Source organism: Oncorhynchus mykiss, chromosome 1, assembly GCF_057628025.1.
Source record: "Oncorhynchus mykiss isolate SJ-2025 chromosome 1, ASM5762802v1, whole genome shotgun sequence".
Taxonomy (NCBI): domain Eukaryota; kingdom Metazoa; phylum Chordata; class Actinopteri; order Salmoniformes; family Salmonidae; genus Oncorhynchus; species Oncorhynchus mykiss.
The window spans coordinates 15,239,500-15,253,805 of NC_143022.1; the positions used below are offsets into that span (position 1 = coordinate 15,239,500).

Genomic DNA, 14,306 nt, shown 5'->3' on the forward strand with positions numbered 1-14,306 from the left:
CTATGTGTGTGTGTGTGTATATGTGTGTGCATGCGTCTGTGTGTACTTGCTTGTGTGTGTGATTGGGTGTAGGGGCCTAAAATCAGAGTGAGTAATGAGCACTTCAAAAGGTCCTGTCAGGTGGAATCAGAGTCAGACCAAACTCAACACTCTCCCTTCAGAGGGGCTGCATCTCTCCATCCCTCTCTCCTTCCTCTTCTGACAAATTGACAGGCCTCACGGCTGGTAAGGCAGGCGATTCTGTATCAAGCATCTCCCTCCTCCTCCTTCTCCTCTTCCTCTGCTGTCCATCGGTCTCCCCCTCTATCGAGGAGTCTTCTCCGGTGTTCATTAATCAGGCCTGAGCTGTCCCCGCTCTTCCCTGTCTCAGGGGCTTGCACGTGGGCGAGCACGGGAGCTGTCCCCGTTCTTCCCTGTCTCAGGGGCTTGCGCGTAGGCGAGCACGGGAGCTGTCCCCGCTCTTCCCTGTCTCAGGGGCTTGCACGTGGGCGAGCACGGGAGCTGTCCCCGCTCTTCCCTGTCTCAGGGGCTTGCACGTGGGCGAGCACGGGAGCTGTCCCCGCTCTTCCCCCTCTCAGGGGCTTGCACGTGGGCGAGCACGGTAGCCAGACAGACTATAACGAAGCAGGTCCAGATGGGGCAGACTCAGCCATGTAGTATACAGTCGGCCTTATCAATGCCAGGGACAACGTTGTGTAGTGTAATGTACAGTCATGTCTGATACACGTTGCTGCAAGGCCTTCTCTGATAGTTGGAGACCAATTAGGAAGCAGCTGCAGGTAATGGTCCCGGCCAATGGAATGTGATTATGCTTCAGACCTTTAACTCAATCAAATATATGGATTGAGTTAGTCTTCTTCCCAAATTGTTTATTTGAACTAATAACTTCTTCCTTGAATAGTCAGCTGAGACATACAGCTCAGAGCATTGCTGGCCCCCTTCACACTCAGACAAACACACACACACGCAAGCAGACACACACACACACTCGCAAGCAGACACACACACACACTATCCTGCTGACAGAGGGCATCTCTCTCTCACACACACACACACACACACACACACACACACGCACACACACACTCACACACACACTCGCAAGCAGACACACACACACACACTCGCAAGCAGACACACAAACACTTGCAAGCAGACACTATCCACACACTCACTATCCTGCTGATACATGGCTATTTAAGCCAGACGAGACGGCCATATGAGTTTCTCAGACCTGAAGTGGGTTACCTGGGAAATGGCTGGCATGCGGTCCACGGGTTACACTTTATATGAAACACGTCTAATTATAACACTGTCTACCGCGGTGAGGGGTCCATACACACACACACACACACACGGGCGCACACACACACGGGCGCGCACACACACACACACAGGTCGCGCACACACACACACGGGCGCGCACACACACACACACACACACACGGTGCGCACACACACACGGGCACACACACACATCAGAAGAGGCATCAGCAGCTGTTGACGTGTCTCACTTGTCCCAATGTTTCCACACACGTACACCTCGGTAACCACAAACAAACCAAATCCACCATCAACAACATCAGAGTGCTCCAAGGCAAAAGGAAAATGACAGCGTAATGGAAATAAAAGATATGAATGGAAGTTGGGATGAAGGCGATCTGGAGAACGTGAACAGACAGACGTGTGACGCGGACATTCACATGTTCCCACTCAGTGTGCAGATGAACAAGGACAAGGGGACCAAGACACACACAGATATAGACTCCGGCACATACACACACACACACACACACGTATGCAAATGTTAACACATACACAAACACCCATACAGTCCACAATGCACACAATTGAGGGGTGAAGGGGGAGATGCTGAATTCGACATTTTCTGTCTAAAATGAGAAAAATTAATCCATGCTTTTGTCACTTCTAGGTTAGACTACTGCAATGCTCTACTTTCTGGCTACCCGGATAAAGCACTAAATAAACTTCAGTTAGTGCTAAATACGGCTGCTAGAATCCTAGGGACCTGACTAGAACCCAAATATTTGATCATATTACTCCAGTGCTAGCCTCTCTACACTGGCTTCCTGTTCAGGCAAGGAATGATTTCAAGGTTTTACTGCTAACCTACAAAGCATTACATGGGCTTGCTCCTACCCATCTCACTGATTTGGTCCTTCCGTACATACCTACACGTACGCTACGGTCACAAGACGCAGGCCTCCTAATTGTCCCTAGAATTTCTAAGCAAACAGCTGGAGGCAGGGCTTTCTCCTAGTGAGCTCCATTTTTATGGAATGGTCTGCCTACCCATGTGAGAGACGCAGACTCGGTCTCAACCTTTAAGTCTTTACTGAAGACTCAACTCTTCAGTGGGTCATATGATTGAGTGTAGTCTGGCCCAGGAGTGTGAAGGTGAACGGAAAGGCTCTGGAGCAAGGAACCGCCCTTACCTGTCCCAGACCTGCTGTTTTCAACTCTCTAGAGACAGCAGGAGCGGTAGAGATACTCTCAATGGTCGGCTCTGAAAAGCCAACTGACATTTACTCCTGAGGTGCTGACTTGCTGCACCCTCGACAACCACTGTGATTATTATTATTTGACCCTGCTGGTCATCTATGAACATTTGAACATCTTGGCCATGTCCTGTTATAATCTCCACCCGGCACAGCCAGAAGAGGACTGGCCACCCCTCAGAGCCTGGTTCCACTCTAGGTTTCTTCCTAGGTTTTGGCCTTTCTAGGGAGTTTTTCCTAGCCACCGTGCTTCTACACCTGCATTGCTTGCTGTTTGGGGTTTCAGGCTGGGTTTCTGTACAGCACTTTGAGATATCAGCTGATGTAAGAAGGGCTTTATAAATACATTTGATTTGAATTCCATAATACACAGAGGATGCTGTGGAACTGACAGTGTTTACTGCTTTGCAGATATAAAACAAACAGACAATCATAATATCAGTCACAAAATATCAAATTCTCAGTTCATGCTTCAAAACCAAGGTTATATTTGACCAAAAAATAAATGTTGTACAGTAAGACATTGTTAGCAGAATAGATGGATGCAGTTCAATGCATGATTAATATAATTTAAAAATAAGTCACAGCTGGCCTGGTACATAGTTTGCTGCCTCCACCCATTCAGGATGCAGTGTTTCAGTTTCAATGACTCAATATTTTGAACAAAAACGGACAACTGTAACTAAGGCTGGGAACGTCAATATAATCAAACTAGCAAGAGCAATGATCACAAGTCAGTCATAACGTGGCTAATAGGCTAGCGCACACAGGACACACAAGGCCTGCGGGCCGAATAGGACACACAAGGCCTGCGGGTAATGAGTCAACAGTTGAGTCATCTAGTAATTACAGCCTGATGCACTCACATCGGTGAATTCAACTTCAATTGCGCTATATTTCGTGTGTCCCATTTACAGCGTGCAGTGGAGGGAAAGTGTACAGACAGTCACAGCGAGGCTAATAAAATGTTGCAGTCTGGCTTCGTTTATTAAAGCTTGACAATGAGTAGTCAAAAAACGAAACCTGAGGGCCTCCCGGGTGGCGCAGTGGTTAAGGGCGCTGTACTTCAGCGCCAGCTGTGCCACCAGAGACTTTGGGTTCGCGCCTAGGCTCTGTCGTAACCGACCGCGGCCGGGAGGTCCGTGGGGCGACGCACAATTTGCCTAGCGTCGTCCGGGTTAGGGAGGATTTGGCCAGTAGGGATATCCTTGTCTCATCGCGCACCAGCGACTCCTGTGGCGGGCACGCTAACCAAGGTTGCCAGGTGCACAGTGTTTCCTCCGACACATTGGTGCGGCTGACTTCCGGGTTGGATGCGCGCTGTGTTAATAAGCAGTGCGGCTTGGTTGGGTTGTGTATCGGAGGACGCATGACTTTCAACCTTCGTCTCTCCCGAGCCCGTACGGGAGTTGTAGCGATGAGACAAGATAGTAGCTACTACAACAATTGGATACCACGAAATTGGGGAGAAAAAGGGGTAAAAAAAAAATACAAAATAAAAAACAAAACCTACAACAAAACCTTGGCTAGTAGTAGTTGGCTAACTACAATACACTGAGTGCACCATACAACAATGCTGCATTCAACCGCACCAGTGATACATGCAGAGCAAAAAAATGAAAAACACGTTTAAGTTTAAATGTTACAACAACCTGTTTTAGATATTTGGAGTTATTAAATACTCTTTGATTAGGGTCACAGCATATCATAGCAGCAAAGGCTGGACACATCTTATTTATCTCTTCCTTTGTTTTACAGTTTTTCACAATCACTTTGGTACTAATTTCAGAACCTTGATGTCATTTTTCAAAACTCTAGACTCAAAACTCACAACCAATGATCAAAATGCTAATTTTTCAAAACTCTTAACACTTTTTCCAATTTCTTGGATACAATACACATAAAACTAAGATCATTTGTTCATTGAACTAAAATCACCTGTTCAAAATGACACAACTGAACATCAAAGTATTACCATTTCAAAATGCAATTCACACATTACATCTGAGATGACTGTCTATTCATTTCATTACAATGATCTAACTATCAATTGATACGACTGCTCAAAGTGATAAGGTACTGTTGCATTACTCTTAATGCAGAGTTTTATGGAAACTGACAAACAATATTCCATGTTTAGATCATGAATGTTTCAGGATAACGAGATCCATTGACACCAATTACCGAACATGAACCAATTGGACGACATTATCTATGGATGTAATGTTTCATCATCATTCTTTATCAGACACTGTTTCCATGGTCCCATGTACCACTTTTCCAGACCATGTTATCAGATTTAACATTACTGTACACTCACCGGCCACTTTATTAGGTACACCTATCTAGTACTGGGTAGGACCCCCTTTGCCTCCACAGCCTGAATGATTCACGGTGTTGTACGTTAAGAGATGCCCTTCTGTACACCACTGTTTTAAACAGATGTTATTTGAGCATTTGTGGCCTTTCTGTTAACTTGAATGAGTCTGGACATTCTCCTCTGACCTCTCTCATGAACAAGGTGTTTTACCCACAGAACTGCGGCTCACTGAATGTGTTTTGTTCATCGCACCATTCTCTGTAAACTCTAGAGACTGTAGTGCGTAAAAATCCCAGGAAGGCAGCTGTTTCTGAGATGCTGGAATCACCATGTGTGGCATCAACATTCACACCACGGTCAAAGTTGCTTAGATTACGCATCTTGCCCGTTCTAATGTTTGGTCGAACAACATCTAAAGCTCTCTACTCTATATACTCTATATATTGAGTTGCAGGCAGCCACATGATTCACTGTTCGAATGTAACCTTCCTTGATGGGCTAAATCAGGTCTGTAGAGCTGATGGCATGACCTATGTCATTGTGTGGGATAATGTCAGGTTCCACCATGCTCAAATGGTGCAAGCATGGTTTCAGGCCTATCCACAATTTACCACCCTGCACTTACCCCCATACTCTCATTTCCTTAACTAGATTGAGGGAGGTGGAAGGTATATGATAGGTGCCCTCACGAGCAAGCAGCCCTTCTCCAGGCCATGGATGACGCATGCAATGGCATCACGGCAGACCAGTGTCAGGCCTGGATTCGCCATGCCCGAAGATTCTTCCCAAGATGTTTGGCTAATGAAAAATTGCATTGTGATGTGGATGAGAACCTGTGGCCAAATCCACAAGACAGGGTTGATGGAAATATAGAAGTACAGTAATCAATATTTTGTTTTTCTTTTTACAGTAAGCCAGGTGAGGAACACTGCAGTGATGTTTTACAGTAAGCCAGGTGAGGAACACTGCAGTGATGTTTTACAGTAAGCCAGGTGAGGAACACTGCAGTGATGTTTTACAGTAAGCCAGGTGAGGAACACTGCAGTGATGTTTTACAGTAAGCCAGGTGAGGAACACTGCAGTGATGTTTTACAGTAAGCCAGGTGAGGAACACTGCAGTGATGATTTACAGTAAGCCAGGTGAGGAACACTGCAGTGATGTTTTACAGTAAGCCAGGTGAGGAACACTGCAGTGATGTTTTACAGTAAGCCAGGTGAGGAACACTGCAGTGATGTTTTACAGTAAGCCAGGTGAGGAACACTGCAGTGATGTTTTACAGTAAGCCAGGTGAGGAACACTGCAGTGATGTTTTACAGTAAGCCAGGTGAGGAACACTGCAGTGATGTTTTACAGTAAGCCAGGTGAGGAACACTGCAGTGATGTTTTACAGTAAGCCAGGTGAGAAACACTGCAGTGATGTTTTACAGTAAGCCAGGTGAGGAACACTGCAGTGATGTTTTACAGTAAGCCAGGTGAGGAACACTGCAGTGATGATTTACAGTAAGCCAGGTGAGGAACACTGCAGTGATGTTTTACAGTAAGCCAGGTGAGGAACACTGCAGTGATGTTTTACAGTAAGCCAGGTGAGGAACACTGCAGTGATGTTTTACAGTAAGCCAGGTGAGGAACACTGCAGTGATGTTTTACAGTAAGCCAGGTGAGGAACACTGCAGTGATGTTTTACAGTAAGCCAGGTGAGGAACACTGCAGTGATGTTTTACAGTAAGCCAGGTGAGGAACACTGCAGTGATGTTTTACAGTAAGCCAGGTGAGGAACACTGCAGTGATGTCTTACAGGAAGCCAGGTGAGGAACACTGCAGTGATGTTTTACAGTAAGCCAGGTGAGGAACACTGCAGTGATGTTTTACAGTAAGCCAGGTGAGGAACACTGCAGTGATGTTTTACAGTAAACCAGGTGAGGAACACTGCAGTGATGTTTTACAGTAAGCCAGGTGAGGAACACTGCAGTGATGTTTTACAGTAAGCCAGGTGAGGAACACTGCAGTGATGTTTTACAGTAAGCCAGGTGAGGAACACTGCAGTGATGATTTACAGTAAGCCAGGTGAGGAACACTGCAGTGATGATTTACAGTAAGCCAGGTGAGGAACACTGCAGTGATGTTTTACAGTAAGCCAGGTGAGGAACACTGCAGTTCACCTTTAACAGTTTTTTCTTTTTTTGTAGCTAATTATTTTTGCTTCGATTCAAAGAAACCTATGTTGTCATTTTATTGTATTTCATCAATAAATGTCCTATTTTGTTCAATGATTCCACTGTGTCTGTAGTATTCTCTCTACTAGTTATTTTACAGTGATGTATTTCCGTGTAGTAGCATAATGAAACATGTATCACATATTTTGTACAACAATATTTAATGATTGTACGAACAACTACACAGTGAAACTCTCGGTATCTTGTGTGTGGGTGATCAAAATGAATGGTCCTATAGTATTTCATGATTAATGAGTTATTTGAACCAATGATTCTGCAAGCGCAAGGTTTCTTTAAAGATATGAATGCACAACACAATGTTTTGAACACTGGACAGCCTGTGTTACAAGTGATGACTGTTTTGAGTTTTGTGTCTAGAGTTTTGAAAAATGACCACAAGGTTCTGAAAATAGTGATTGTTAAAAACTGAAATCTGTCAAAATGCTATATACAGCATCATATAAGTAGACATTATAAATCGCCATATTTTTTCAAATAAAACAATGGCCTGTGTGGGCCGCAGTTGCAAGTTTCTTTGTAAAAACAAATAGACTATGTCTGGCCTGCGAATGTTTCAAAATGGCCCGTGCACTGATTGAGTTTGACACCCCTGGGCTAGCGTATTTATTTACGTAACTAGCCATTTATTTAGCAAGCTAAAAACAACTTAACATTGTCAGGAGGAGTGGATGAGTTATTGACTTTTTCCCTTCATATTGTTTTTCATTGGCTACAGATAGTGATGCTGCAATGTCATTTGGTTAGCTAGCAAGACATGTGAATCGCTAGTTAGCAAATCTCTTAGTTGCCAATCAAACGTATTTGGCATTGAACAAATGGGCGGCCAGGCAGGCAAGTTCCCATTCGGTTGTCAAAACATGAGTTGGGACAAGCACGCATTGGCAGGCAAGCAGAAGAAGGGCGAGCAGGCTACTATTCCACATAATTTATCAGTGCAATTTTGATGGCCAACTAGCTGAGAGGGTTTATCTAATGTTCCCTCGCTAGATTTGATCTCATCTCGACTCTGGCTAGCATTAGTTGTTGATCTTGTTGTTGTGAATAGGCAACACAGGGAGAGACACACAGTCCAGTTCAAAGTGAACGATGGCAGGCTCTACTGCCTGTAAACACACAGTCCAGTTCAAAGTGAACGATGGCAGGCTCTACCGCCTGTAAACACACAGTCCAGTTCAAAGTGAACGACGGCAGGCCTTACCGCCTGTAAACACACAGTCCAGTTCAAAGTGAACGATAGCAGGCTCTACCGCCCGTAAACACACAGTCCAGTTCAAAGTGAACGATGGCAGGCTCTACTGCCTGTAAACACACAGTCCAGTTCAAAGTGAACGATGGCAGGCTCTACTGCCTGTAAACACACAGTCCAGTTCAAAGTGAACGATGGCAGGCTCTACCGCCTGTAAACACACAGTCCAGTTCAAAGTGAACGATGGCAGGCCTTACCGCCTGTAAACACACAGTCCTGTTCAAAGTGAACGATAGCAGGCTCTACCGCCCGTAAACACAAAGTCCAGTTCAAAGTGAATGATAGCAGGCCCGTGTTGCAGATGGCTTATTTGCATATTGGCCTACTGATTGGCTATGGCGCACTGGTCTGCGTGGACTCGGGTCCTGGACAAGACATATATTTTATTTACTGCAGTGTCTATTATGTGTCCAAACACACGGCCTCTTTTCCACTCTATATTGCTATAGAAGGTTCCCAAATTCCTTAGTATATACGTCATTCCCAAACGTTCTATGAATTTATGAAAAGGTGAAAATGACCATATCTAAGTGCCTGCTTGTCAGAAAATGTACAACAAAAAAAATGGTGTCACATTCTTCCTGGGGGTGTATATGAACAGATTTGAATAAGATTTCATGTTGCTAAAACGCTGTCAGTTCCACTCCTCTTCCCTATACACATCTTTAGCATAGAACACCCTATCTTTTCAGAATAATGATATTTTATACCATCTATTGCATCTTGCCTGTGCCGCTCTGTCATTGCTCATCCATATACAGTGCCTTGCGAAAGTATTCGGCCCCCTTGAACTTTGCGACCTTTTGCCACATTTCAGGCTTCAAACATAAAGATATAAAACTGTATTTTTTTGTGAAGAATCAACAACAAGTGGGACACAATCATGAAGTGGAACGACATTTATTGGATATTTCAAACTTTTTTAACAAATCAAAAACTGAAAAATTGGGCGTGCAAAATTATTCAGCCCCTTTACTTTCAGTGCAGCAAACTCTCAGTGAGGGTCTCTGAATGATCCAATGTTGACCTAAATGACTAATGATGATAAATACAATCCACCTGTGTGTAATCAAGTCTCCGTATAAATGCACCTGCACTGTGATAGTCTCAGAGGTCCGTTAAAAGCGCAGAGAGCATCGTGAAGAACAAGGAACACACCAGGCAGGTCCGAGATACTGTTGTGAAGAAGTTTAAAGCCGGATTTGGATACAAAAACATTTCCCAAGCTTTAAACATCCCAAGGAGCACTGTGGAAGCGATAATATTGAAATGGAAGGAGTATCAGACCACTGCAAATCTACCAAGACCTGGCCGTCCCTCTAAACTTTCAGCTCATACAAGGAGAAGACTGATCAGAGATGCAGCCAAGAGGCCCATGATCACTCTGGATGAACTGCAGAGATCTACAGCTGAGGTGGGAGACTCTTTCCATAGGACAACAATCAGTCGTATATTGCACAAATCTGGCCTTTATGGAAGAGTGGCAAGAAGAAAGCCATTTCTTAAAGATATCCATAAAAAGTGTAGTTTAAAGTTTGCCACAAGCCACCTGGGAGACACACCAAACATGTGGAAGAAGGTGCTCTGGTCAGATGAAACCAAAATTGAACTTTTTGGCAACAATGCAAAACGTTATGTTTGGTGTAAAAGCAACACAGCTGAACACACCATCCCCACTGTCAAACATGGTGGTGGCAGCATCATGGTTTGGGCCTGCTTTTCTTCAGCAGGGACAGGGAAGATGGTTAAAATTGATGGGAAGATGGATGGAGCCAAATACAGGACCATTCTGGAAGAAAACCTGATGGAGTCTGCAAAAGACCTGAGACTGGGACGGAGATTTGTCTTCCAACAAGACAAGGATCCAAAACATAAAGCAAAATCTACAATGGAATGGTTCAAAAATAAACATATCCAGGTGTTAGAATGGCCAAGTCAAAGTCCAGACCTGAATCCAATCGAAAATCTGTGGAAAGAACTGAAAACTGCTGTTCACAAATGCTCTCCATCCAACCTCACTGAGCTCGAGCTGTTTTGCAAGGAGGAATGGGAAAAAATGTCAGTCTCTCGATGTGCAAAACTGATAGAGACATACCCCAAGCGACTTACAGCTGTAATCGCAGCAAAAGGTGGCGCTACAAAGTATTAACTTAAGGGGGCTGAATAATTTTGCACGCCCAATTTTTGATTTGTTAAAAAAGTTTGAAATATCCAATAAATGTTGTTCCACTTCATGATTGTGTCCCACTTGTTGTTGATTCTTCACAAAAAAATACAGTTTTATATCTTTATGTTTGAAGCCTGAAATGTGGCAAAAGGTCTCAAAGTTCAAGGGGGGCTGAATACTTTCGCAAGGCACTGTATGTATATATTATTATTCCATTCCTTTACTTAGATTTGTGTGTATTAGGTATTTGTTGTGAAATTGTTAGATATTACTTGTTAGATATTGCTGCACTGTCAGAACTAGAAGCACAAGCATTTCTCTACACTCGCAATAACATCTGCTAAACATGTGTATGTGACCAATGACATCTGCTCACCATGTGTATGTGACCAATAACATCTGCTAACCATGTGTATGTGACCAATAACATCTGCTAAACATGTGTATGTGACCAATGACATCTGCTCACCATGTGTATGTGACCAATAACATCTGCTAACCATGTGTATGTGACCAATAACATCTGCTAAACATGTGTATGTGACCAATAACATTTGATTTGATTTGAATGGGTCTTCACAAGACATCTTACCAGTCAAGCTGTTTGCTGTTGTTTAACAAGGCCTGCGGGCCGAATAAGACACACAAGGCCTAAGTTAAGACACTAAATAACTCCTTGTAAATTTGACACAACAATTGGTTCTATATTCGGAGAGATACTTAACAGATATAAAATGGGTGGAGTTACAGTAGGTATGATGGTGCACTGTTAAGATTCCAATGGACATGAACCCCACGCTACAGTGCATAAGGTATAAGGCCTAAGGTGTGCCGCAAGGATCTGTTTCAGTTCCATTCTTTTGTTTATCACAATCACACACAGTGAAGGGAGGGAGAGGTGGAAGGAGGGGGGAGCAGCCTAGACAATACAAAACACCAACCACAAAACTCGATAACCATGTCCTGATTTGGAGGGGAGAGGAGGGGTGAGGGGGTGGAGAGAAGGGGGGGGGGCAACAGAGGATAGGAGGTGAAATTGGAAAGAGTAATGCATCTTTACCTTGTCTTGAGATGAACGAACTAGCTAGCGAGCCACGCAGTTTATATCCAGCTTTTGAGAGACAAAAGAAAAAGGGGGAAAGAAACAAGGGAACAAAAGAGAAGAAAGAAAAAGAGGCAGGGTGAATATAGTGTAGCGTTAGGAGAGAAAATGGAGCATTACCTCATCAATTAAGCATGTTCCGTTCCCATAAGGGTGGAACAGGGCCGGGGTCACGTTACACAGGCAATCACAAATACACACACACACACACACACACAACAGCAAACACCCCCATTCACAAAAGCATACGTGCACACACACTCACTCTGTACACAAACATACCCACACAGCCTGTTTACCTCATGGAGATGCTCTCACTGACATCATGTCTTATTCCTAAACTCTGGGAATATGAAACAGAAACACACACACACACACACACACACACACACACACACACACACTCACTCACACCACGGAAACAAACACACTCTTGCCCGTCCCCTTATCCTATAGGTGGGCCTCTTCTCCGAGTCACTGGCAACTCCACCCTCTCCTCTTTAACAAAAACAAACAGTCCCCCTCCACACACACACTCACAGGCTCACACACACACGGACACACACTCCTGTCGTCTACCTGTAAGGTATAAGGCCTAAGGTGTGCTCTGTAAAAGCATTGCCTTTTTATTAGGAGAATAAGGAGCGTTCTACTGTGACATTGTCTGCGAGGGAGAAAGCTGTGTGTCTATTCTCTCCTTATGTGTTCTCTCTCTGCACTGTAAGGCTATAAGAAGAGGATATATATATATATATATATATATATATATACAGTACCAGTCAAAAGTTTGGACATACCTACTCATTCAAGGGTTTTTCTTTATTTTGACTATTTTCAACATTGTAGAATACTAGTGAAGACATCAAATGTATGAAATAACACACATTTTTTTACATTTGTATTTATTTCACCTTTATTTAACCAGGTAGGCTAGTTGAGAACATGTCCTCATTTGCAACTGCGACCTGGCCAAGATAAAGCATAGCAATTCAACACATACAACAACACAGAGTTACACATGGAATAAACAAAACATAGTCAATAATACAGTAGAACAAAAGAAAACAAAAAGTCTATATACAGTGAGTGCAAATGAGGTAAGATAAGGGAGTTAAGGCAATAAATAGGCCATAGATTGCAACACCCGCCCCTTTGGCAGGTCTATCTTGGCAGAAAATGTTATTGTGAGCTGGAGATTTCATGGTTTTTGGTGGTTTTCCTAAGCCAGGATTCAGACACGGCTAAGACATCCGGGTTAGCAGAGTGTGCTAAAGCAGTGAGTAAAACAAACTTAGGGAGTAGGCTTCTAATGTTAACATGCATGAAACCAAGGCTTTTACGGTTACAGAAGTCAACAAATGAGAGCACCTGGGAAGTGGGAGTGGAGCTAGGCACTGCAGGACCTGGATTAACCTCTACATCACCAGAGGAACAAAGGAGAAGTAGGATAAGGGTACGACTAAAGGCTATAAGAACTGGACGTCTAGCACGTTCGGAACAGAGAGTAAAATGAGCAGGTTTGTGGGCACGATAGTATAGATTCAAGGCATAGTGTACAGACAAAGGTAAGGTAGGATGTGAGTACATTGGAGGTAAACCTAGGCATTGAGTAATGATGAGAGAGATATAATCTCTAGAGATGTTTAAACCAGGTGATGTCATTACATATGTAGGAGGTGGGAGAACATGGTTGGTTAAGGCGTACTGAGCAGGGCTAGAGGATCTACAGTGAAATAAGACAGTAATCACTAACCAGGACAGTAATGGACGAGGCATATTGATATTAGAAAGAGGCATGCGTAGCCAAGTGAACGTATTGGTCCAGTGAGTGATTGGGCTGAATGGGAACACGGCGATTCAGACAGTTAGCAGGCGGATGCTAACATGCTAACAGTTAGTAGGACGGGGCTAAACAAGCTAGCAGTTAGCAGACCGGGGATGGCAAGCTAGGATTTAGTAGACCGGGGCTAGCAATTTAGCCTTTGGGGGTAAATCCGCGATGGGGGTAAGTCTGTTTTTGCCACTTCGTACGGTGACGTCGATAGACCAGTCGTGGAGTTAATAGGGTTCCAAGTAGCTCTAGGTAGCTAGCAGGCCTAGCAGGTTAATTAGCAGAATGTGCCTTCAGCGGGCTTTGTGCCTGAGGGGCCTGTTAGAATCCTCGGGCAGATTATGTCGGTATTCCAGTCGTAGAGGATCGGTGGGGTTCCGTGCCCCGTACCGGTAGTAGAAGGGGTCCAGATATTGTAGCCCAGGAGTGAGCCGGGTGATGGGTCTAGCATGGGCTAGCCCCAGGCTAGTTGGTGCTAGCTCCGGGACGGAAACGTTAGCCAGGAGTAGTCAACCCGGGTTGCGGTTAGCTAGTTGTGATGATCCAGATGAAAAGGTTCAGAGTTTGTGGTAGGAATCCAGGGATATGGAGAGAAAAATAGGTCCGGTATGCTCTGGTTTGAAATGGGTTGTGCGAACTGGCGAGAGCTTTCCGAGCTAAAGGTTAGCTGATGACCGCTAGCAGTGGTTAGCTGACCGATAGCTGGTAGCTAGTTAGCTACAGTTGAGGTATTCCAGTTTGAAGGTAAATAGAAATACTTTAGGAAAAAAAAACAGATCCACACCACATTGGGTGAGGCGGGTTGCAGGGGAGTATTTTGAAGTTGAGGTTTAGGAAAAATATATACATGGGACGAGACAAGACAAAGACGTCTGACTGCTACGCC

The 14,306-nt window shown here is 44.2% G+C and overlaps 1 protein-coding gene across 18 annotated transcripts in view; it reads right to left on the minus strand.

Annotated features, from left to right (window-relative positions):
• The window catches only part of LOC110485551 (nuclear factor 1 A-type), a 310,371-nt gene that overhangs the window by 62,610 nt on the left and 233,455 nt on the right, over nucleotides 1-14,306 (minus strand). For 12 of the 18 annotated variants that reach the window (XM_036946510.2, XM_090185219.1, XM_036946569.2 and 9 more), the window contains exon 7: nucleotides 11,548-11,598. The exons of the other annotated variants lie outside the window; for them this stretch is intronic. In XM_036946510.2, the coding sequence (XP_036802405.1) occupies nucleotides 11,548-11,598 (51 nt within the window). The remainder of the gene's footprint in view (nucleotides 1-11,547; nucleotides 11,599-14,306) is intronic. 18 annotated transcript variants of the gene reach the window in all.